This window comes from Petaurus breviceps, unplaced genomic scaffold, assembly GCF_028583685.1.
Source record: "Petaurus breviceps papuanus isolate PSGF00001 unplaced genomic scaffold, PetGlider_PUasm1.0 90847, whole genome shotgun sequence".
Classification (NCBI taxonomy): domain Eukaryota; kingdom Metazoa; phylum Chordata; class Mammalia; order Diprotodontia; family Petauridae; genus Petaurus; species Petaurus breviceps.
The window spans coordinates 2435752-2458533 of record NW_027187360.1 but is presented as its reverse complement, the minus strand read 5'-3'; the positions used below and the strand labels follow the sequence as shown (position 1 = coordinate 2458533).

The 22782-nt window shown below is 41.5% G+C and overlaps 1 protein-coding gene across 1 annotated transcript in view; it reads left to right on the top strand.

Annotated features, from left to right (window-relative positions):
* The window catches only part of PREX1 (phosphatidylinositol-3,4,5-trisphosphate dependent Rac exchange factor 1), a 245713-nt gene that overhangs the window by 143449 nt on the left and 79482 nt on the right, over positions 1-22782 (top strand). The window contains exons 8-10 of the mRNA XM_069072366.1: positions 4854-4972; positions 5649-5798; positions 18088-18235. Of these exons, the coding sequence (XP_068928467.1) occupies positions 4854-4972; positions 5649-5798; positions 18088-18235 (417 nt within the window). The remainder of the gene's footprint in view (positions 1-4853; positions 4973-5648; positions 5799-18087; positions 18236-22782) is intronic.

The window sequence follows — 22782 nt, the reverse complement described above, 5'->3', positions numbered from 1 at the left end:
AGGGTAGGTGCTCTATTCATTGTGACACCTAGCCACCTCCCATCTAGGGCCTATCTGGACAATGGTCTAATAACTCCTCAGCCTGGGACAATGTTATGTTTATTAGTGTCTTAACTTTGTTGACTTTTATAGTCTAAGCCACCAGTGAGCATCACTGAAGCTGGTACCTCCCATGCCCTATGAGCTTTAGACCCTAGTGATCACTTCCTCTTCCAGTCTTGGATTTGTTTATCTTATTCTGTGCTGAGATGGGGACTTTGTAATTGCAAGGGGGAGTCATCTTGGTATAATGAAAAAACAATTGAATTTGGAGTTGGAAGTAAACAGTTTTCAAATACTGTCTCTAACACTTAATAGCTTTTGGACTCTGGTTAAATGTTATACTCTTTGAAGCAAAGCCGGAAAATGGGGAGAATAAAAAGTAAGCTATCTCCCTCACAGGGTTATTGTGAGGAAAATGCTTTGTAAAATTTAAAGCACTTTATAAATTTGGGCTGTTATTATCCCAGACTAAATCAGTTTGCTGAGTGATGTAGGCCATTGAATGCAAGGAGCATTAGTGAGAACCTACTCAACCTTGTGTTAGGGGTGGGCATTCATAGCTAACTGCCTAGTTCCTGCTCTCAAGGGATGCATCAGTATGTTATGAAGGTAAATGTGAGAGAGGGGGAGGAGAGAGAGCAGACAAAATCGTCTAGTTTAAAATGGTCTAGTTTCATTTGAGGATGAAGAGATCACTTAGCTGCTTAGTGGTGAGTATATTTGAGCAGAGAGCCATTCACGGAGACTTTGCCAGTGTGAGATGGGGGCCGCGCTCTGCTTTTTTTGAGGGAACCCTTTCCACTAAAACTTTGTTGGCATTCATATATATGTGTGGTCAGAATGTGCTTTCACATGGACTGTTCACATTTGACTGTCACAAATGGCCCTGGAGGTAGGCAGGGAAGGTCTTATTTTGGCTTGGTCCTGTGATTTTATTAGTATAAGCAATTCCCAGTGGGGAAACTTCCTCTTTCCATCAAAATCAGCATTTGCTCTTCTTCAGTGTAATTATAGAATTGCTTGGGGCCCTGGGAGTTTAAGTGACTTGCTCAAAGTCTTAACGAATATGTATCAGAGGTGAGATGTGAGCCTTCCTCACTTTGAGATCACTTCTCTATCCCCATTTGCCACACAGCCTCTGAGCCTGGCTCTTGCAGAGTGGGGATTATTATTGCCAAATTACAGATGAGGAAACTGACCCATGAGGGAAAATAAATTGGCCAAGGTTACATGGGTCTGTTTTGAGTCCAGTTCTGACCCTCTCTAGCGGTTTTTTTTTCTTTTTGGAGGGCAATTGGGTTTAAGTGACTTGCCCAAGGTCATGCAGCTAGTTTTTTTTTTTTGTGTGTTAAGTGTCTGAGGCTGAATTTGAACTCAGGTCCTCCTGACTCCAGGGCTGGTGCTCTATTCACTGCGCCACCTAGCTGCCCCTCTCCAGTGTTCTTTTATCTTCTATTACATTATATAGAATTGCCTCCTAAGAATTGGGTGGCAGACACCTACCTAGGCTTTTTTCATCTTTATTGTCCACCCTCTCAGACCTTTTCAGCCTGGGCCCTTGATGGGGAATTCAGTGGATGGCTCCAGTGCCCTGGAACCTTTAGTCCCCAGGTTGGTGCTCAGGAAGTCACAACTGAGCCATTCAGGCGTGTTAATTGAAAATCTGCATCTCAGTGAAAGAAAGCTTCATATGGTTCTCTGGTGAGACCCATTGGTCAGGAGGCAGCATGGTGTAGTAGGTGAAAGTGTGGATTTTATCTTGGCTGTGTAACGTTGGTTGAAGTCTCTTCACTTTCTGAGTAGGGGGTTAATACTTGCAATGTTTTTGTCACAGAGTTGTTGTGGTTGTGTAATTCTTAGAAAAGCTGTAGAATTGTGAATTGTTATTATTTTGCCTGGAGGCTTAACAGTTCAGTTTGGCCTCTTTTTCAAGCCTTACTCCTTCCAGTCTCTCCTCCCTCCCTGTGTCCCCACCTCTAGTCCTTGGCACCACTGAACGGTAGAAGACTGGGATGAACCTTAGAACAGAGAGTGCCAGAGCCCAAAGAAATTTTTTGTATGGTTCTGAGCCCTTGTTTTGTAGATAAGGACACAGAGGGAGATTTTTGCTCAAGGCTACTTGGATAGATAGACAGTGTTACTGCCCTTAACCAAGGACTTTTAGAATACTAACTTAATCTTTGCCTTTGCTTGTAGCTGGAGCAGATGCCTTGAGGTCCAGGGCCTTGCCCACACTTGGCCCCAGCTGATTTAGACTGTCACTTACAGAAATGGAAGAAACCTTCCCTTGCTTGTGGGCTCTTCCAGGGCTGTACAATTTAATACCTGGGTCTTTGCCAGTCGAGGAAATGGGATGACCTCTAAATCTGTGTGAAAACAAGACACCCTCGCCTCCTCCTAGGGGACTAGAAGGTAGCAGAGGTGTGAGGGTTGCATTGAAGTACAATAGTTAAGTTTATGCTTAGAAACCTTCAGTGACTTGCTATTTATTGTCCCTCGGAAAAAATGCAAAATACCTACTCCTACCCTATTTAAGGAAGGTCCTCCCTAGAATGACTTCAAACTCCATTTTCAACCTTGTTGCCCATTACTTCCCTTTCTGTGCATTATATGTCCTCCAGCCAGGCTAATCTGCTGGCTCTGTACCCCCTTCCCCCAACAAGCCTTTATTGGCTTTATACAAATATATACATTTGTATGTGTATGTATATATGTATATATGTATTCATATGTAGTCTCATTCTGCATCCTACACCAGCAGCATGTTAATGTGCCTATTCTCCCCAGGACCTCCAACCATCATCATTTTCCTTTTTTGAAATCTTTGCTGATTTGATGAATGTGAGATCTGTCTGTTTGTCTGTCTGTCTCTTTCCCTCTCTCTCTCTCTCCATCTTTGTTTCACTTCTTTCTTTTCTCTCCTTTCCCACTGTTCCTAGAGAGCCTGAGGTTTTCCATAGGTTCCCTTTCCCTAATCTTTTAATCCACTTTTACCCTAAGCAGACAGTTCTTTAGACTTCAGACTGGCAAAATATCTGTTCTCTTGAAGTAAATTATTGGTTGTAGAGCATGGGAGGAAGAGAGTTGTGGGTCATGAGCCAGGTAGAAAGCTAGAGCTAGAGGGGAGAAAAGCATGGTTGCAGCAGGAAAGGAGGATGGGGAAAGTCCATTTTTGTTGTTGTTGTTTTTTGTTCTTTTTTTTGGAGGGAAATTTGGGGTTACGTGACTTGCCCAAGGTCACATGGCTAGTTTTTGTGTTAAGTGTCCGAGGCTGGATTTAAACTCAGGTCCTCCTGACTCCAGGGCTGGTGCTCTATTCACTGCACCACCTAGCTGCCCCTAAAAGTCCGTTTTCAGAGCTGATAGAATCAAGTCCTGGAAGGGACTATAAAGACAATGTGATCCAATACTTTTTTGAAAAAACGAGTATACCAAAGTCCAGAGTGGTAAACTCAGAGAATCTCTTCTTTGTTCCCTTGCAGCTTCAGCCAACCAAGTCACACAAGTTAGTTACAAATTATGTACACTTTTCTGCTGTCTGCTCTTACCTCAAGTATTTGTTCTATATTTCAAATGTGACTTTTAAGGCCCTGGATGTCAGTCAGTCAACAGGTATTTATTCAGTGCTTACTTTGTGCTCGGCACAGGGAATACAGAGAAAGGCAATGGGGAGACAACATGTAAATAATAACAGAGACTGTGTTTTTATATGTCTTTCCTTGAAGCCCCAAATGGCTTGCTGTATACACAGTGAATACTTAGCCCTGGAATGGTGGATGTAGATTCGGGAAGCAGCTGCTTAGAGATTCTACTGTGAGAATGGATGAGCTTGTCAGGGGGATCTTTCTGGTGGGTTCTCTACAAACAGAGGCTCTATGACCACTTATGGACTATGCTGCAGTGGGGCTTTCCTAGATGTGAATTGGGTTAGATGGGTGCTGCTCTTGCCCATTTCTTTCCCCAAAATCTTATGAAGCATTTACAGAGCAGTTTTTGAAAGAAACATTTTTTTCATTTGATCCTCACAACCACCCTTTATTATGTCTTATGTCTTATTTCAGATTTTTCTAAAGCTCTCTTCCTCTTCTCCCCCCTCCCCCACCTCTCCTCACAATCTACCTTTGATTATACTTATTTCCACACATATCAATCATAAACTCCTCTCATTAGTCTGTCAGTTCTTGGAGCACAGGGATTGTGCTGTTTTTCATCTTTGAATATCTAACATTGAACACAAAGCCTCAGGAGTTGTAAGACATTAAGTATTTGTTGGGAATTAAATTGAGTTAGGTATCGTCTGTGGCATGGTAGAAGAAATGTGGTATTTAGAACCAGAAGACATGAATTCAAATCCTGACTGCTTCTTATTCCCTTTATGACTTTGGACATGTCACTTAACCTCTAGGCCTCAGTTTCCTCACATGCAGAAATAAAAGGATTGTATTAATGTCATAGCTAAGGTCTCTTCCATTTTAAATCCCATGATCTCTCAAGTATTTTGGATTTCTTATTTAGAAATCTAAAACTCAGAGAGATGAAGAACATTGCCCATGGTCACACTAACATCTTTAATCCATCATTTAGTGAAGGCTAACGCTGGTTTCTCATGATCCCTGTACTGTTTCTACCCATTTCAAATACCACCCCCCTCTGTATGGCTTTACCTTTTTAGAAATGCCTCCATCCATTGCTTCTTCTGGTCTGCACTAGAACTTTGTGGGCAGGAATTATTTGAAAGATGAAGAAAACTTGACTCAGATAGGGCTATTGAAGGGTAATATACTCATTTTTCCTTGTCTTCACCATTGCAGGGTCACTGGGGGAAAGAAGTCAACCAAGAGGACCAAGTCCATCAATGGATCTCTCTATATCTTCAGAGGCCGGATCAACACTGAAGTCATGGAGGTGGAGAATGTGGAAGATGGCACAGGTAAGTGCTACCTCATCACGGTGGACTGTTCAGTGTCTATGTGTGCTGCCTCATAGTTCCCCATGTGAAAATGTGCCCAGACTTCAGTCTGAATACGTGGGAAGGAAGTATTATTAATTTGGGGCATCCTTGGGCCTCTGACTAGTCTCAGCCTTCCCTCACTGAAATCCAATTCACTTGCATGTCATGGTATCACCTCCCTGATGTCATGGCCCTTTTTAAGAATGAAGGACAAACAGCAGCAAAGCAGCAGCAGCAGCAGGAGATGGCCCAGGCTTGGTCAGGCTTTCATTCTCTTGAAGCAGTTATCTTGAAGTCAGAATGGGACTGGCCATTCTCTTTGTGTTAGGTTGCCTGGCCTGGGTTTGACTGTGCTAGTTAACTTGGGGATCAGTAATTGGAAAGGGGAAGGAAATAAGGCAAGGTCTAAAATAACTTAGATTTCTGGAATGAGTCAAGATTGGAAGGAGTCAGAAATCTGACCTCAAAGTCATATTTATGGGCTAGGTGAGCTATCCTGTGGCTCTAGTACTGGTAGATTGAGGAAGGACTTATAGATTAACTCTAACTGCCAGTCTCTGGCATAGCAGTGGGAGAGAAGGCAGGCTTGCTCCTTTTTCCGTAGGTAGATTCCTTCCTCATAAGACTCTATTTTTCTCTCTCCATTCCTTCTTAGCGGATTACCACAGCAATGGCTACACTGTCACAAATGGCTGGAAGATCCATAATACCGCCAAAAACAAGTGGTTTGTTTGTATGGCAAAAACGGCAGAGGACAAACAGAAATGGCTAGATGCCATCATCAAGGAGAGGGAGCAGAGAGAGAGTGAGTATTTTGGGACTCCCATTCCTATCTGTTTTCTCTAGTACCTGGGAACTACCCGATTTGGGTACTGGAAGAGACTGGATAAATGAAAGCAAAGAGTATTAAGTGCTCACGACATGCTAAGCATCATGCTAAGTACTAGTGATACAAATAGAAATGTGAAGGTTAGGGTGGCTAGGTGGCGCAGTGCGTAAAGCGCCGGCCCTGGAGTCAGGAGGACCTGAGTTCAGTTCCAGCCTCAGACACTTAACACCCACACAAAAAAACTAGCTGTGTAACCTTGGGGAAGTTACTTAGCCCCAGTTGCCCTCCAAAAGGCAAAAAAAAAAAAAAAGTTAAACAGTTCCTGTCTTTAAGAGAATATATTTAGAACAGTGGTGTCCAGGGACCTGTGTTGTGGTCTCAGTGATGAAGAATGGGGACATGAGAGAGTCTTTTCCAGTCACAATGGGAGTCTTGATTTGATTATGATTCCAGAGCTGGAAAATGGGTATATGCCTAGTGGCTGGCAAGACGATGGCCAGGGTGTTAAGTGAGGTACGTCTGCGACTCACTAGATACATTGATTAGTAGAAGGCACTCACAAATCAGGAAAGTGGGAGCTTCAAAGCTGGAACTCCATCAGGGCATGGTATCTGATCCAGAGGGTACAGGATTGGGAGGCAAGCAAGAACATGAATAAAGTGGGGTGAAGGGTTTGAAATATGTTCTTCTGAATGGATAGGAATGGTGGGAACCAGGGGTATGAGGAAGGAAGAGAGTAGCTATGGTGAATTTGGTCTACTGAAAGTAGCACTGGATCAGAAACCAGAGGACCTGCATTCCAAGTGACTCTCTCCTTTGGAAATGATGATCCTATGGTTGAGGGCTGGGAGGAGACAGGAAGGGGATATACACAGCAATTTGGTTAGGCCCCTTCCCTTCTGGATTTGATTCCTCATTCGTGAGATGAGGGGAGGTAGTACTAGCAGGTCTCTGATATTCTCTATTCTAGGTATGAGAAAGACAGTGGGAAGTAGAAAGAATGCTATAGTTAGAGTTAAGAGAGTTGTATGTTTGATTCTCTGATATTTACATGATCAAGTCACTTAACTCCTCTAGCCTCAGTTTTCTCACCTGTAAAAGGGGAATACACCTTCCAGGGTTACTGTGAGGAACGAATGAGACAATATACATAAAATGTTTTCCAAATCTTAAACTGCTTTATAAATATCACACTAGTGGTACAAATAGCATCAGCAGCTTCAGGAGGCATAGTTGTCACTACTTGAAATCCAATGATCTCATTAGCCTGGGGAGGTTAGACCTTGATATTATCCCCTGTATGGCCCCACATCCTTATTCCTGGCTTTTGGTTGAATATAGTGAACCAAGAAAGCTCTCTGTAGAGAGAGGGTATAATGGGTTAGTCCTGTGGTACCAAACTCAAATAGAAATGGGGGCTGCCAAACCTCACATAAGGATATCTTCAGGCCACATAATGACTTAGATAACCACATGGGAACATTATCTATTTTGTATTATATTTTTATTTATTTTGTTTCCCAATTAGATTTTAATCTAGTTTGGGTCAACTGCAGCCTTCCAGCTGTGTGTTTGACAGGTGTCAAATGTGAAGTGTAGGAGTGTAATGTAGGTGTAGGAGTGATAGTGCTATCCTTGTAGTTAGGAAGCCTTAGTTCAAGTCACACCTCCAGTACTTATTATCTTCCTGTGTAAGTCATTAACCTCTCAGTGCATCAGTTTCCTCATCTGTAAAAGTAAAGGTGGTTGGACTCAGTGTCCTGGAAGGTCTCTTTCAGGTCTAAATCTAGAGTCCTATGATCCCTTGGTCACACTAAACGACACCATTGGCCATTATTCTCTCTTCTTTGCTACTTAAAAACTTTTTTTCTTTGAGGGGCATTGATTTTTGCCTACTCTACTTTTAGACCAAGAGTTCTTAATCTGGGATCCCAAGACCCAAATTTCAGGGCATCTCAAAACTTTTCTCCCTATTGCTCCACTCAAATTTATTTATTTACAAACTTTTGGCTTCTTTTGTAATTCTATTCATGTTATTTTATTCATTTAAAACTAGTATTCTCAAAAGGAGTCTATAGGTTTCATTAGAGTACCAAAGGGGACAGTAAGGAAATGAAAAGGGCTTAGGAGCTATGGATTCCTTCTTTGGACAGTGGTGAATGTCTTTTTTGGGTTACCTGTGGCCTCTGGAAATAACTACATACCTCTCTTCCACCAGCCCATACCTCTTACATCAAGTCCCTTCTACCCAAGCAGTTTGTTGGAAAGATTGGGGGAGGGAAATGTCTCATGCTGAGTATGGTCTCCATATGGGTTTTATTGTTAAATTATAATCTGATGAGCACTTTCCAAAGTTTAAGAATGTTTAGATTCCAAGAACTTGAGAGCTGGAAGGGGTCTTGGCTCTGCTATTTACTATCTGTGTGATTTGGGGGAATAATTTAGCTTCTTGGGGGCTTAATTCTCATCTATAAAATGAGGTTGACTCAATTTCTAAGGTGCTTTTCAGCTCTAAATCCTACGATCTGTGGTCTCAGCCTCCTTATTTTCTAGAAGAGGAAAGTGAGACCCACCAAAGGGAATAAATAGACTTGTTAACATTAGTGTTATTATTCCTCTGTCAAAACCCTGTTCCATGGTCTCATCATGATGCAGATACAATGGTTCTCAAATGCTCTGCCTTGGGAATACTAAGTCACATAAGCCCCACCAAGGAGCAAAGGCATGGTTTATGGGTCCAGTGATGGACTGCATTGCATATCTGTTATTCAAGGTCTTAACCAAGTTTGAAGAAACTCATCGCTCGAAAGATGGTGGCCGGGGGATTGAATGTCTATGGACATAGCAAACTCATGAAACTGTCTTTTGAGGGGTTGTTATCCTGATCAGTAGAGGGATTTCCTGTGCTGTTGAATACTTGAGAAATATTGATTATTATTTTCACTCTGACTGGTTTAGATTTTCTGCATAATAACGATCTCTCCCCTTCATCTCTAGCACTCCTGGAATTGGCCTATCAAGGGCAGGTAGTAGTATGGTTATTATAAGGCAAGGCTTCTTAAACTTCTTTTTTGTATTATGGACCCTTTTGGCATTCAGATGGAGCCTTCACAGGACATAAAATACAGGATTGCAGAGGAAACCATTGGTATTTCCAAAATATGTTAATCAGAATTAAAAAACAAAACCAAAAGTCTATGGATTGTACTTGTGGTAAAGGAATTATGTGGGTTTAGTAGGCTTGCATGTTTGACTGGCAGAGTGATGTTTCAGATAGAACAGGAAACAGCTGGTGGTAGTTCCAAACTGCACTTGAATTATTGAGCCTCTGAGAGTGTAAATGGCTGCTTAATTTTGTGTGAAGAGGGATCCAAGATTTGTTGGCCATTATGAGCTCCGTTGCCATGGCCCCTTCTACTGGCTGGGTTAACTTTTAACTCTGTCATTTGCCATGAGCCTAAAGAAGAAAAGATGTGAATGAGGATAGCCTCATTGGCCCAGCTAGGCTTCAGTGGATACCATGGAAATAGTTTTGATGGGGAGGCAAGGGAGCTGATGTTCCAGGTGAGCTGTGATCTTGGGCAAATTAGACTAGATGGTCTGTAAGGTTCACTCAGTTTCCACAGTTCAGTTCGCTCAGTATCTGTGACTATTTCACAGGGTTATTTGGTACAAGAAAGATAATTGGTTCCAGCTGGTCTTTTTGCCTCAAGTTTCTCCCCAAATCGTCTACACAGCTTAAGGAAAGCTTAACTTGTTTAATAAACTCTAGTGGCTTCCTGTTGCCTCTAGAATAAAAAATAAACTCCTGCTTAGCTTTTAAATCCTTTCACAACCTGCCCCCCAACCAATCCTTTTAGCCTTGTTGTACAATGATCCCCCTCCCACATTGCCCTCCCTGTTCCTCACACAACACTTCTCCCCCTGCAGGGATGCCATGCTTTTGCACTCACTGTCCCCCATGCCTGGCATGTATTCTCTTTTCCCTTCCACATCACATCATCTTTCTCCTTCTTGGTAAAGATTTTGCTGGTTACCTTAATTTTTACCACTCTGTTACACACCACTGCATTTATCTATGTCCTTGTTATCTACCCATTAGAATTTAAGCTTCTTTTGAGTAGGGATTGTTTCATTTATTGGCACACTACATGGGTCTTATTAATACTTGATTGATTTGCACTCAGGTGGGGAATCTTTATCACTGGCATGATTTGCTTGCAGTGAGATGTGAACCCCAATCTGTATCCTACAACACAAGAACTACATAAATACATACACATACATGCATGCACACATACATAAGTGTTCATGTAGTTGTGTGTATGTATATATGTTGATTTTTCAGAGCTCTTTGGAACTTAAAACCCATAAAGTTACCTGTAATAGTGAGACCAGTGGTTCCATATAACCTTAGCTCATTTCACTATGAATTATCTAACTTGGTGTAGTGGAAAAGACAGTGGACTGTGGGGTCATGAAAACTGGGTTTGAAACTAGTTCTGCTATTAACTAACTGTGTGTTCTTGGGTAAATCACTTCATTTAAAAAAAGAGATCCTTTGTTTCTTCATCTGCAAAATGGGAAGAATATACTTTGTACTACCTAACTCACAGGATTATTATGAAAAAAAGCATTTTGAAAGCCTTAAAAGTATTATGGAAATGGAAAATGATTAATACAAAGTTTTTCAGCCCTTGGTGCCAAATCATAAAGTTGAGGAGAGAGGTGATGATAAGTGTCAATGCCCAAGGCACCAGGCCCAGCTACCCTCCATTGGAAGTCACAACTAGGTGGAGCCAAGATGGTAGAGTAAAGGCAGGGAGCTGTCCCCCTGAAACCCTCCAAATACCTTTGAAAATGACTCTAAACAAATTCTTGAGCAGCAGAACCCACAAAAAGATGGAGTAAAACAAATTTCCACCCTGGGGAAGTCACAGCTAGTCATTCTTTTATTTTTCTTCAGTATAGCTCAGGCATGTTAACTCATGAAAACATTACAAGCCCCGGAAGAACAGTATAGCAGAGTTATCAGACGTTGTGTAGGTGCCATTAGTATTATAACCATTGTCCTTTTAAGAGTACAGAGAGTTCTCTTGATAATGGTATAGGATCTTTGTACTCAGGTATATCAGAGTGCTTCTTTCTAAAGAGAGAAATCTCCTGGTGAATATGACAAGCTTCTAAAAGCATCACATGAATAGGATTGCTGCTACTGCAGTTTTGTCTTGGTTAACCAGAACTCAGCTACTCAAAATCTCTGTTTAATGGATTTTTAAAGGACGAAGATTCCCCTTCTAGGGAAAAAAGGGCCTATCATAGGAAAAGCTGCCATCAGCAGTTTATATTTAAAAAACGAAACAAAAGATAACAACCAAAAAACTAAAAAACAAAACAAAACCCAAAACAACCCAAACTTGAACCCCAACTTAGACCTTTGATGTTAGAAACAGATGCTCATAGAAGTAGAAGTCCAAGCATCTCATTTTGCAGAGAAAGAAATTGAGTCCCAGAGAGGCAATTCCAGGTGACTTGACTGAGGTGAAGCAGTGAGTTAATGGCAGAGGTTGTTCAAGAATTCAGGTGTTTCTTGACTCCCAGGCCTTTATTCTTTTTCCCATGCTACATTTAGCCCCCCATATGGCCTCATCTTATTAATTTTCTCCCCTCTTTTCATCTTCATTCATATTTATCTCATGTATCTACTATGTGCCAGGCATTTTAATGGGGATATAGCCACGTGAAATAGTCCCTACCTTCAAGGAACTGTTGAGGTAGACAACACATTTATTTATTTTTAATTTTTAAAAGTATATTTATTTGCAGTTTTGTGTTCCAAATTCTATCTTTCCCTTCCCTGAGATGGTAAGCAATCAGATATAGATTATATATGTGCAATTATGTAAAATATTTTCATATTAGTAATTTTGTACAAGAAGAATAAAATTAATGAAGAATAATGAAAGAGTAAAAAAATAGTATGTTTCAGTCTGTATTCAATCAATATTAGTTCTTTCTCTGGAGGAGGATAGTATGCTTCATCATTAGTCCTTTGGGATTGTCTTGGATCATTGTATTGCTGAGAATAGTTAAGTTATTCGTAGTTCTTTATCAAACAGTAATACTCTTACTGTGTACAATATTCTCCTGGTTCTGTTCAGTTCATGTAAGTCTTTTCAGGTTTTTCTGAAATAATTCCCCTTGTCATTTCTTATATATAGCACAACAATATTCTATTACATTCATATACCACAGATTGTTTAGCCATTCCCCAGTTGATTGGCATCCCTTCGATTTCCAATTCTTAGCCACCGCAGAAAAAGCTGATATAAAAATTTTGTAAACAGGTTCTTTTCTCCTTTTTTGTATGTCTTTGGGATACATACCTAGCAGTGGTATTGCTGGATCAAAGGGTATGCACAGCTTTATAGCTCCTTGGGCATAGTTGCAAATTGCTCTCTAGAGTGGTTGGATCAGTTCACAACTCCACCAACAGTGCATTAGTGTCCTGGTTTTCCCATAGATCTTCCAACATCTAATATTTTCCTTTTTTTGTCATATTAGCCCCTCTGACAGGTGTGATGTGGTACCGCAGAGTCACACAACACGTTACACACACACCCGCACACACACACATATTTGGGGGAAAGGGATTAGCAGCTGGAGGATTAGAAAAAAGCTTCATGTATAAGATGATTCTCAAACTGAATCTTAAAGGAGAGTTGGAGGTGACAAACTTGGGAATACTAGCCATGGGAGACATTCAGTCTAAATGCACAGACAGCAGATTGTGTAAGGAGAGGGGTAATCAGACAGGAAAGGTAGGTTGGGGCTAGGTTATATAAGGATGAGTTTATATTTGATTCTGGCATTAGTAAGGGTGTGGGTGTGTGGCTCTGTGTAGAAGAAGACAGACAGGAGACATGTTATGGAGAGTGAAATGACAAGATTTGTCCGCTGGTTGGGTGAGTGAGTGGTGGGTTGAGGTTGCAAATTTGTGTGATTGGTAGGATGATGGTGTACTTGACAGAAATAGGAAGGTTGAAAAGACAAGGCAGTTTTGGGGAAAGTTGCTTATTTGTGTTGTGGACATGTTTAATTTGATATGGAATATTTACTTTGAGATGTTCTGCAGAAAATTAGAGGTATGGGAGCAAGGAGATGGGTTTGTAGAAAGAGAATGAATTCTGTTTTGGAAGTAAATGATTTAAGGTCATGCATTGAGTCAGTCCTGTATACTCAGAATTAATACTCTGAGTGTTGTAAACACAAGGGAGGAAAAGAAAACTAATTCATCTACATTTCAGGAAGAAAAGGGAAGCTGGGTTCCATTTTTAGTTGTTTGGCCATTTGTATTTTTTTTTCCTTCCCGATTCTTGTATTTCCATTCAGTTCAGTCTTAAATGTCTCTTATGTATAAGACCTTGTACATCGTGGTAACTCTCCTAGAATATGGAGTGTGAAGACAATGGGGAAAGGGGGGAATCATTCGATTGACAACGGGTCATAGGAATTCTTAGGAATCTAGAGCTGTTGGGGTATTTAGGATCACTTAATAAGCAAGTATTTATTAAATTCTTACTAAGTGCAGACACTTAGATAGGCACTATAGGCCCAAAGACAGAAAATAAAGTAATTCTTATTCTAAGGAGCTTATATTTTCTCCTGGGAGACATCATAAATCTCTAAGCAAATCCAGAAAAAAATAGATGCAGAAAGTCATTAGGGAGGAAAGGCAGTGGTATTTGGGAACATCAGGAAGAGAATTAGGAGAATTTACTAGGGGGAAATGAAGGAGGATTGCATTCCAGGCATGGTGTACAGTCATGGCAAAAGCAAGTAGATGGGAGACATGCCATGTACAAAGTACAGAGAGAAAATCAGTTTGACTTTTAGTGCTTTAAAAACAAAAAAGAGTGTGTGTTTTATCCTGGAAGCATCGGGAGCCACTAGATTATATTGAGACAGGGAATGACATGGTCAACTTTCCTTACCTGTGGAAAATCACTGTGGCAGTTAAGTAGAGGATGGATGGGAATGGGGAGGAAGGCAGTTGTTGCAGTAATTTCTACAAGATGTGATGAGGGCCTGAGCCAAAGTTACAGATAAAAGGCAGAAATGGAAAGATTTGATAATTGATTGACTGTGTGGGGTGAGTAAGAGAGAGAAGAGTTAAGGACAGAACGAAAATTATGATCCTGGGATGCCAGAAGGATGGTGTTACCCCGTAGAGGTAGAGGGTAGCATTTAGCCTAGCCCTTTCATTTTATTGATGAGAAAACTGAGGTGAAGGGTGCTCTAGGCTGTAGGTAAAACTGGGATTTGAATATGGTTCTGAATCTCGTACCTTGAATGGACATCAAGTTGTTCCCTCTTTGGGCCTTATTCCTCACCTGGAAAAAGGGGATGATCATATCTGACTTACCTCACTTATAATAGCTTTGTAGACAATCCTTATAGAAAATGGAACTCTGATTATTGTTATTGGTGCTTTCTGACAGAAGTTTCCTGGAGGCAGGAGAGGGGATGGTGAACTTCCCATGAGTACATTCTGCCAAAAGCAAGGAGGGAACATATTGTTCTATCTCTGGAAATTAACCATTTAGCCCATCACTCTGTGCATGATCAGCCACTGATCACTGAAGAATAAGAAAGAGAGTCCCAGGGAAGCTGAGATGCCAAAGGAGAAGATCCTTCTGAATAGGAGTTCATTTTGAAAGCTTTTTCCTCCTAGAATGTCAAAAATGAACCTTGAGCAATGGGAAAATCTCTGACCCATATACCTTAAAGTATGAGTACATATTTCAAAGCAACATATTGCCTCAGACTGAAAGCAGGGGCAAATATGAGAACCTAATGGTTTTGTGTTAAAGAGATTTGCAGAAACATGTAAAACAGTGAGTGGTCTTCTAATTTTTTTAAATATAGTGATTTTTCATAAAAATGTTATATGTGTTATTATAAATCTTGAAATGCTAAAAATGTGAGCTATGACTGGACTATTGAGGGTATAGGTATATATTCTTTTACCTTCCTCTCTATGTTCCCTGAGAAACATCATGGATCAGACTTGCTGTCTGTCTACACTTCTGAATCAGATTACAATGTAATTGGGAAAGGTTTGACAAACAAACTGAAAATATAATACAACATATATCAGGTTAATTTGTGGTTTTTGAAGTCAGCATGTGACTGAGATCCATATGTCTTTGAGTTTGATACCACTAGTATAGGGTATTGAGAGCTGGTCTTGAAACTGGAAAGACACAAGTTCAGATATTATCTCTGACCCATACTGGTCATATAATGTGATCCTGGCAAGTATCTTAACTCCCCAGATTTAAGGCAGTAAGTTACAGAGAAGGTGTGGATCTGTGCTGGTAGAGGGAGTTGCCTCTTTTGAGTGTTCTCTATAAAATGAAATTAATAAGAGGTCTAGTCCCTATCCTTTGTTTCCAGTCAGTGTGTGAGTAAGAGACAAGTTGGTCCAACTGTAGGGCTTCCTGCCCAAGGACCATATCTTTGCTAGGTTGCATATAATTATGAATTTAGAGATGGAATCTATCAGTCAACAAGCATTTATTTATTGGAATATTTCAGCATATTATTATATAGAAGACACTTTAGAGATTATCCACTCCAACCCCCTCATTTTATACATGAGTACAATTGTACATTTTTAGTAAGTTTCCTAGGGAACAGAAGATTAGCCTAACATCTCCTAGGGACAATATTTGAGACCGGAGGGTGGGAAAGAGTGAAAGGGGAGCAGCCTTCTGCTTCTTGTTTTGAATGTTTATATTACACTCTTATTTTTGAGAGAATCATAGGATCTAGTAGAGGATTGTAGACATCCATTTAGAGGTCCACAGGGACCATTTCAGGGGGTGTCTCTTGGCCTCCTTGGCCCTCTCTTCCTTCTTACAAGCTGGAAAAAACTTTGTAGATCATATAGTCCAAACTCCTTATTTTATAGAGGAAGAAGCAGTGGCCTGGAGACTCAGAATAAATTGATCAATGTCATTTGACGTTTTGGTGATAGAACCTAGAATTAGATGCTTCTCTTCCACCCCACATCCACTGTATCTTGACATCCTGCCTTTGTCACAAAAGCCTCAAATGGCAGTTAGTCTGGTAGGTATGCTTGACTCAAAATTCTAGCCAGAGGTAGAGTAGAGGATCGTGAGGGAATGTGATACTGATTGGGGTGAAACTTCCAGCTAAGGTGTTCAGAAGCATGAAAATGGTCGGAATTGTTCTGTAGCTTTAGGTGGTATGTGTGTGTGTGCACATGTGTGATGCTTGCACAGGCATGCAAAATTGAGATAGAAAATAGTAATGGTAGGAGCAATGTTATGGTGCTGAGTGATAAGGATTAGGGATGTGATTGGAGTAGAGATTGGTGAATATTAGATGTGTTCTCAGTGTGTTTCTGTGTGCATTCATACATGCATGCACACTGGCAGGTCATATTTAGGAGAGTGAATAGGCTTGGAACTGGAAGAGACTGGAGAAGACCTTTGAGGTCATTAAGAACGTCCCCTTCATTGTGCAAAGGAAGATACTAAGGCCCAGAGAGTTTAAGCAGTTTACCCAAGGTCACACAGCTGGTTAAGGTTTAAGGTATGGTTATAATGGAGAATGGGCATTGCTAGAGGGTATGGTTGGAATGGAGTATAGTCAGTATTTGAAGAATATTTAGGGTGAAGAATGGTCAATGTTGGCCTTTGTGGTCTTGGCTCAGGGGGTATCTGCAGTAAACAAGTACTTATTTTTTTTTCAATTTATTTGTTTTTAGTTTTTAATAGTCACTTCATAAGTTTTAAGTTTTCTCTCCCTCTTTCCTCTCCCTCCCCAAGATGACATGCAATCTGATATAGACTCTACACATACATTCCTATTAAACACATTTTCACATTATATCATTCAGCAAGTACTTATTAAAGGACTAATATGTACCAAGCATTGTGCTAAGTATTGGTAATACAAATACAAAAATTAGACAGCCCCTGCCCTGAAGGAGCTTATATTCTTTTGGAATGGTCATGTTTGCAGGTATGGCATGGGTGGATAGTGAAGAACTGTGGTTGAAGATGTGATAGGTAGAGAGGGACCCATGTTGGATTTTGTGTTCTTGGCCTTAGGGGTTTTCCATCAAGTTTGGGGTTAAAAAATGGTCCTAGTTTGGAGGTATTGTAGAAGTAGAGCATAATTAATGTTGGGGGTTGTGGTCTTGGTTCAGTATGTCCATTCAGGTTGAGGTATAGAATGGACATGATGGAGGTATGGTTGAAGGTTGTATTTTGGGACCCCGACCTGTGGCTAGAGTTGGTTAGAGCAGAATGCAATTCCGTTTTTTCCTCTTTTTTTCCAATTCAGATTTCATTTATATTCTCTCTAGGACCTGGGATCAAGCTTCATGTTGTTGGTTTTTTATCACCAGCTTTCTAAGTTCCATCTCTCCTTGTTCCCTTGTGATAACCCCTTGGGGGAAGTGGTGATGATAGTAGGGACTTTTCCAGGGCCCCAAGGATATTGGCTCTATTCTTTGGGACTTTTTTCCTTCTCTCGCTATCCATTCATTTGCTAAGTGCTGTTGTTTCTACCTTCACAATATATCTCTTATATGATCCTGTTCTCTTTGATACTGCCGTCACCCTGGTTTAAATTCACCTCATTGCTGGACTGTTATAGTAGCCTGTTAGTTGGTCTCTGCCTAGATTTCTCCCCACACCGATCCAACCTTCATTTAATTATTAATTTGATCTTTCTTAAGTACAGGTCTGACCATGTCATCCCTTAAATTCAGTCAACTCTAATGGCATCTTCACAATAAAATCTAAAATCCCTGGTTTGGTTTTTAAAGCTCTTTATGACCTAGTCTTCTCCTACTTTTGTAATCTTATTCTTTACAGTGTTCTTCTCCACCTGTATTCCCCAACATATCTGTGTGATCAGTGATGCCATCTTCCTTACTGTTCCTTTCTCATCTCTGGGCATTGTCATTTGTTGTTCTCTATGCCTGGAACTCCCCCCTTACCTCTCTCTGCCTCTTGGCTTCCTTCATTCCCACCTTCTACGAGAACCTTTTCCCAATACCCTTTAGTCCTAGTATATACTTAGTCCCTGGCTGTCAGCATGTTGTCTCCCTCACCTGGCTATGAACTTTCACTTTCTGTGCATCCCCATCGCTTAACGCGCAGTGTTTGGTACATAGTAGGCGCTCCATAAATGCTTGTGGACTGACTGATTGACTTTCTGCCAGGTCTCAAGCTGGGCATGGAGCGGGATGCCTACGTCATGATTGCTGAGAAAGGAGAAAAGCTCTACCACATGATGACGAGTAAGAAGGTGAACCTCATCAAAGACCGGAGGAGGAAGCTGAGCACTGTCCCCAAGTGCTTCCTTGGCAAGTAAGTCCCAGGCCTGTGACATTGTTCCTCAGTCTGCTGGCCCCATGCTCTTCACTCTTGGAGCCAGCACTTGTGATCTCCTTAGCTCTGCCCGGTGTGTGTCCCTTAAGGGGCCAGCATCCTCTCCAAGCTGGCTCCAGACATCAGGTGGTTTTCTTGGGATTTAGGGAGTAGAAGACACAATCTGATCTGCCCCTCTTGTTTAACACATGAGACAACAATAGTTCTAACTTGCCTAAAGTGACAAGGGCAATTAATGGTAGGGCCTGGATTCCAACCTATGTCATTTAATGTAATGTTCAGTTCATTTAACATGTTCTTTCTGTCATGCTACCTTTCAAGAAATATGCTAGCCCTTCATGCTATATCTAGGCAGGAGTATAGTGGAAGGAGCCTTGGATTGAGAATGGTGAGACCTGGGGTGGTGTCCTGCCTTACTCTGCTGTTAAGTTTCCAGGTCACTTTGGATAAGTCACTTCCTAGGTCAACTTATCCATCAAGAAAATGAAAGGGTTTGAGCCAGGTGCTTTCTAAGGCCCTTTCCAGGTCTAATGCTTTGATTCTGTGGTTTATCAAGTACCTTATATATATAGACATGCAGCCTGCCCTTGAGGAGACCATGGTCTAAATAGGAAGACAAATAGAGCCCATGAAAAGACCACAAACAACTCCCAGATAGTCTGAGGTAAGAGCTCAGTCTGCAGATTTTCACTGCCAGGCTGTTGGTCAGAGGAGAAAGTGCTCACTTTGTGCTGGGATAACCAGGGAAGGATCATTGGGGTTCAGCCACAAACCCTAACCCTGATCATTGTCAACTGCAAATATGCCTCCTATCCTATTCTCCATCCCATCTCCACCTTAAACCATAGTGAGCTGTAGTTACTGCAGAACCCCTTAAGAAATCAAGATTTGAACTAGTCTTCAAAGGATAGGTTGGATTTGGATGGGAGAGAAGAGGGGCTTTCAGGACTATAGAGTAGAGGAGACAGTGTAATAGAAATGAGACTGGATTTGGAATCAAAGAACTTGTGTTCGAATCCTGACTCTTCCTGAGCAAGCTGCCTCACTCCTCTAGGTCTCTTCATCTGTATAATGGGGGCATTTATTAAACACCTCTTATGTGCAAGGCACTGTGCTAGACACTGGATAGAAAATCAAGAATCAGAATGGCTGTGTCCTCTAGGTCCTGATGCTCTCCTCAAGGTGCTTGCCAACTTTTATGTTCTCTTCTCTGATTTGTGATCTTCTGTCACGCAGGACTTTGTAACTTTGGGTGTGGCATCGGTCATTGTACTGAAGCCTATGGTCTCCTTCTCGTCAGAATGTTTTTAAATATTTGAAGGAAGTGATCAGTTTCAGTTAGAGGTTAGTCAAAATAAAGAAAGAATTTATGAGCTTCTTGGAATGTATTCACAAACTCCTCAGAAGAGCTCAGGGTAAGAGCTCCTTTTCTAAAGCTTGTTGAGGTAGCAGTGACTAGAGCAAGCTGTCTGGTCATGTGATTTTTGTTTCCTGGGTATAATGGCTAAATGAATTGCTGGGGTATTTGTCACAGGTTAAGTTAACATGATCACCAGGGGCACCCTCTTCTTCCCCATGGGGACTGTTAAAACTTCATAGAACTAGTTTTGAAGTTAGATGGGACCTCAGAAGTCATTTAATTCTACCCTTTCTGGAATAGGGATGGTCTCTCCAATGTTGCTAAGCAGGGCTATTTAGCCTTCCCTTAAGACCCCTTAGGATGGCAAACTCCCTTCTCCACTAACTTATTCCACTTTTGGAGGACTTTACTTGTTTGGAAATTGTTTGGGGAAAAAAAAGTATTTGCCATTTGACTCACCAAATAAATGCCTGTTCCTTAGTCTGGGCTGAAGTGCTTGTCACAAGGTCAGACAGAAACATAGGCCATGTGATGGACTAGCCTGTGCCAGGCTTACCCAGCCAGCAGTGAAGTGCTCCCCTCCACCCTCTGCTGGACCTAGGGCCTGTGAATGATCCCAGACCTTGGCACAGAATGGGGCAATGTGGGGGCAGCTGTCTCCGGTTCCCTTATGTTGGTGAGAAACATCTGTTGTTCTCTGTAACTGGCTGCAAAAAATCTTCCCTCTCTGCTATTTTCTTGGACTTTAAGAAACTACTAGGGGGACCGAGGCTGGGTGTGGGCAGGAAGCCCTAGAGCAATTTATGTTCCCCATGGGACTCCTCCCCAGGAACAGTAATTTTTATCTCTCCCCCCCCCGCCCCCCCAGGTCTAATCTGCCCCTCAAACACATGCACCTACCTACAGATGGATGAGTCAGGCTTTCTACTTTAGCAAAACACTGAAAGGCTAAAAATATTTCCAGCCCAGTGGAGGGAGGCTGGAATGCTGCTCTTGATAGGCAGCAAGCCCTTTGTGATTTGGCAGCAGCGGCCAGGCTTTATTGGACCCAGATTTCTTGGAGACTCTTTGGCTCTTAGCTATTCCTTTTGTTCCTGGTCCCAAGAGTAACATATTTCTGATGTAAGCCCCAAGTAAGCTCATAGATGGTTTGGGGCCTGGGGAATCCTGGTAGGGGCCCCATCCCACCCAGAAGGTTGACAATAATTATAGAGATGAAGCATCTACTTGAGGAAACCATCTCTGTTCCTTGGCTCTGCTAACTCTTGGTCCTTCCTAGAATCATCCCCATAGATTGATTCAGTGCAAGTCATTCTCTTTCTTAAAACTAGCAGCTTGAGCCAAATTTTGAAATCTTAGAACTTTAGACTCATAGAATACCAGCCTCAGAGAATTATAGACTTATTCAGAGAAGTATAGTTCATCAGGTTTGGGGTTTCAGCTTCTAGCTTTAAATCCCCACCCTGTTCTCTTCTACCTGTGTGACCTTGAGCAAGATACTTACTTAGTCTCTGGATTTCAGTAAAATAAGAGAGTTGAATGGGATAGTTCTTTCAGCCCTTGATTGATGTGATCTGTGTTTCTAGCTTTAAATCTCTGATCCTACAACTATAACTTCAACACAGAATTTCTTATGAATCCCCAGCCCTAGGATCTTAGAGTTGGTGGAACCTTAGAAGTAATCTTGGTCCAACTCCTTACCCCAGGAAATCCCTGCAAAACTCACTTTCTCTAGGAAGTCTTCCTGAATTAACTTGTCTACTTTATTCCATGTTCCCTCTGTTCTTTGCCTACAGATACTTACATGTTGCTTTGTAAGTGTCCTTCAGGGACCCGTGTGTGTGTGTATGAGAGAGAGAGAGAGAGAGAGAGAGAGAGAGAGAGAGAAAGAGAGAGAGACACACACACACACACACACACACACACAGAGAGAGAGAGAGAGAGAGAGAGAGAGAGAGCGCATTTTTAGGACCTTGTCAACTTTGACTTTTCAGTCAGCTCATAGCAGTGGACAATAGGGTGTAGGTACCACACTTGGACTTTCTGCTGAGATTTAGTAGCCCTTTGATCTTGGGCAAGTCAATTTTCCTCATCTGTAAAATGGGGAGATTCATAGCACCTACTTTTGAAAGGCTTGTTATGAGGATTGAATGACACAATATATCAGGTGCTTTGTAGTTCTTATTACTATTTATTTATTATTCTTATTACCATTCCCCTATGGGCATCTGCTAACTCATATCATCATCTCATGGGATGTTAGAGCAGTAAGGGATATTAGGATGTAGGTTGTCAGAGCTGGAAGGCTCCCTAGAGATCATTGAATTCAATCTTTAATTTTACAAGTGAAGATACTGAAGCCCACAGTGTGGAATTGACTTGGTTGGGGTCAGTCAATGAGTCTGTGTCAGAGCTGCGACGAGAACCCAAGTTCAGGACTCCTGTTTCTTCTACCATGTTCCCTCCATACCAGGGAACAAGAAAAAAACTCTTAGCTCAAGGATGGATAAATAACTGGTATTTACTAAGCACTTTTGGGTCAGACATTATGCAAAGCTTTGAGGGGATACAAAAGCAAAAAGTCCCTGCTCTCAAGGCACAACACACATCAGGGGTGGTGGCCCCCAAAGTGTTGTTTTTGGCTTGTAAGTCACAAGATGTGAGTAGAGTCATAAGGAGTCACATGACATTTTAAAGAAGCATTGACTTGGCCTTCCCCCTCAAAACTCCTCCTACACCCGCCCCCACACACCCATACCTCACCACCACCACCACCACAGCACAGGACACCACATCTTATTCCTTCCTTTTGGAACAGCAGTTATGAATGTCTTTGCAGGACAGACAGCAAGAGGGTGACCTTGGAAATAAAAAATAACAACAAAATATGAATAGTTAGCATTTATATATTGCTTTAAGATGAACAAAATGTGAGTGGCATCTAGGTGGCACAGTGAATAGAGCACTGGCCCTGGAGTCAGGAGGACCTGAGTCCAAATCTGACCTCAGACACTTGACATTTACTAGCTGTGTGACCTTGGGCAAGTCACTTAACCCCAATTGCCTTGCTTTCCTCCCCTCCAAAAAAAAGATTAACAAAATGTGGTACATATATTATCTTATTTGATCCTCATGACAATTCTCTTAGGTAGGTGCTGTTCACACA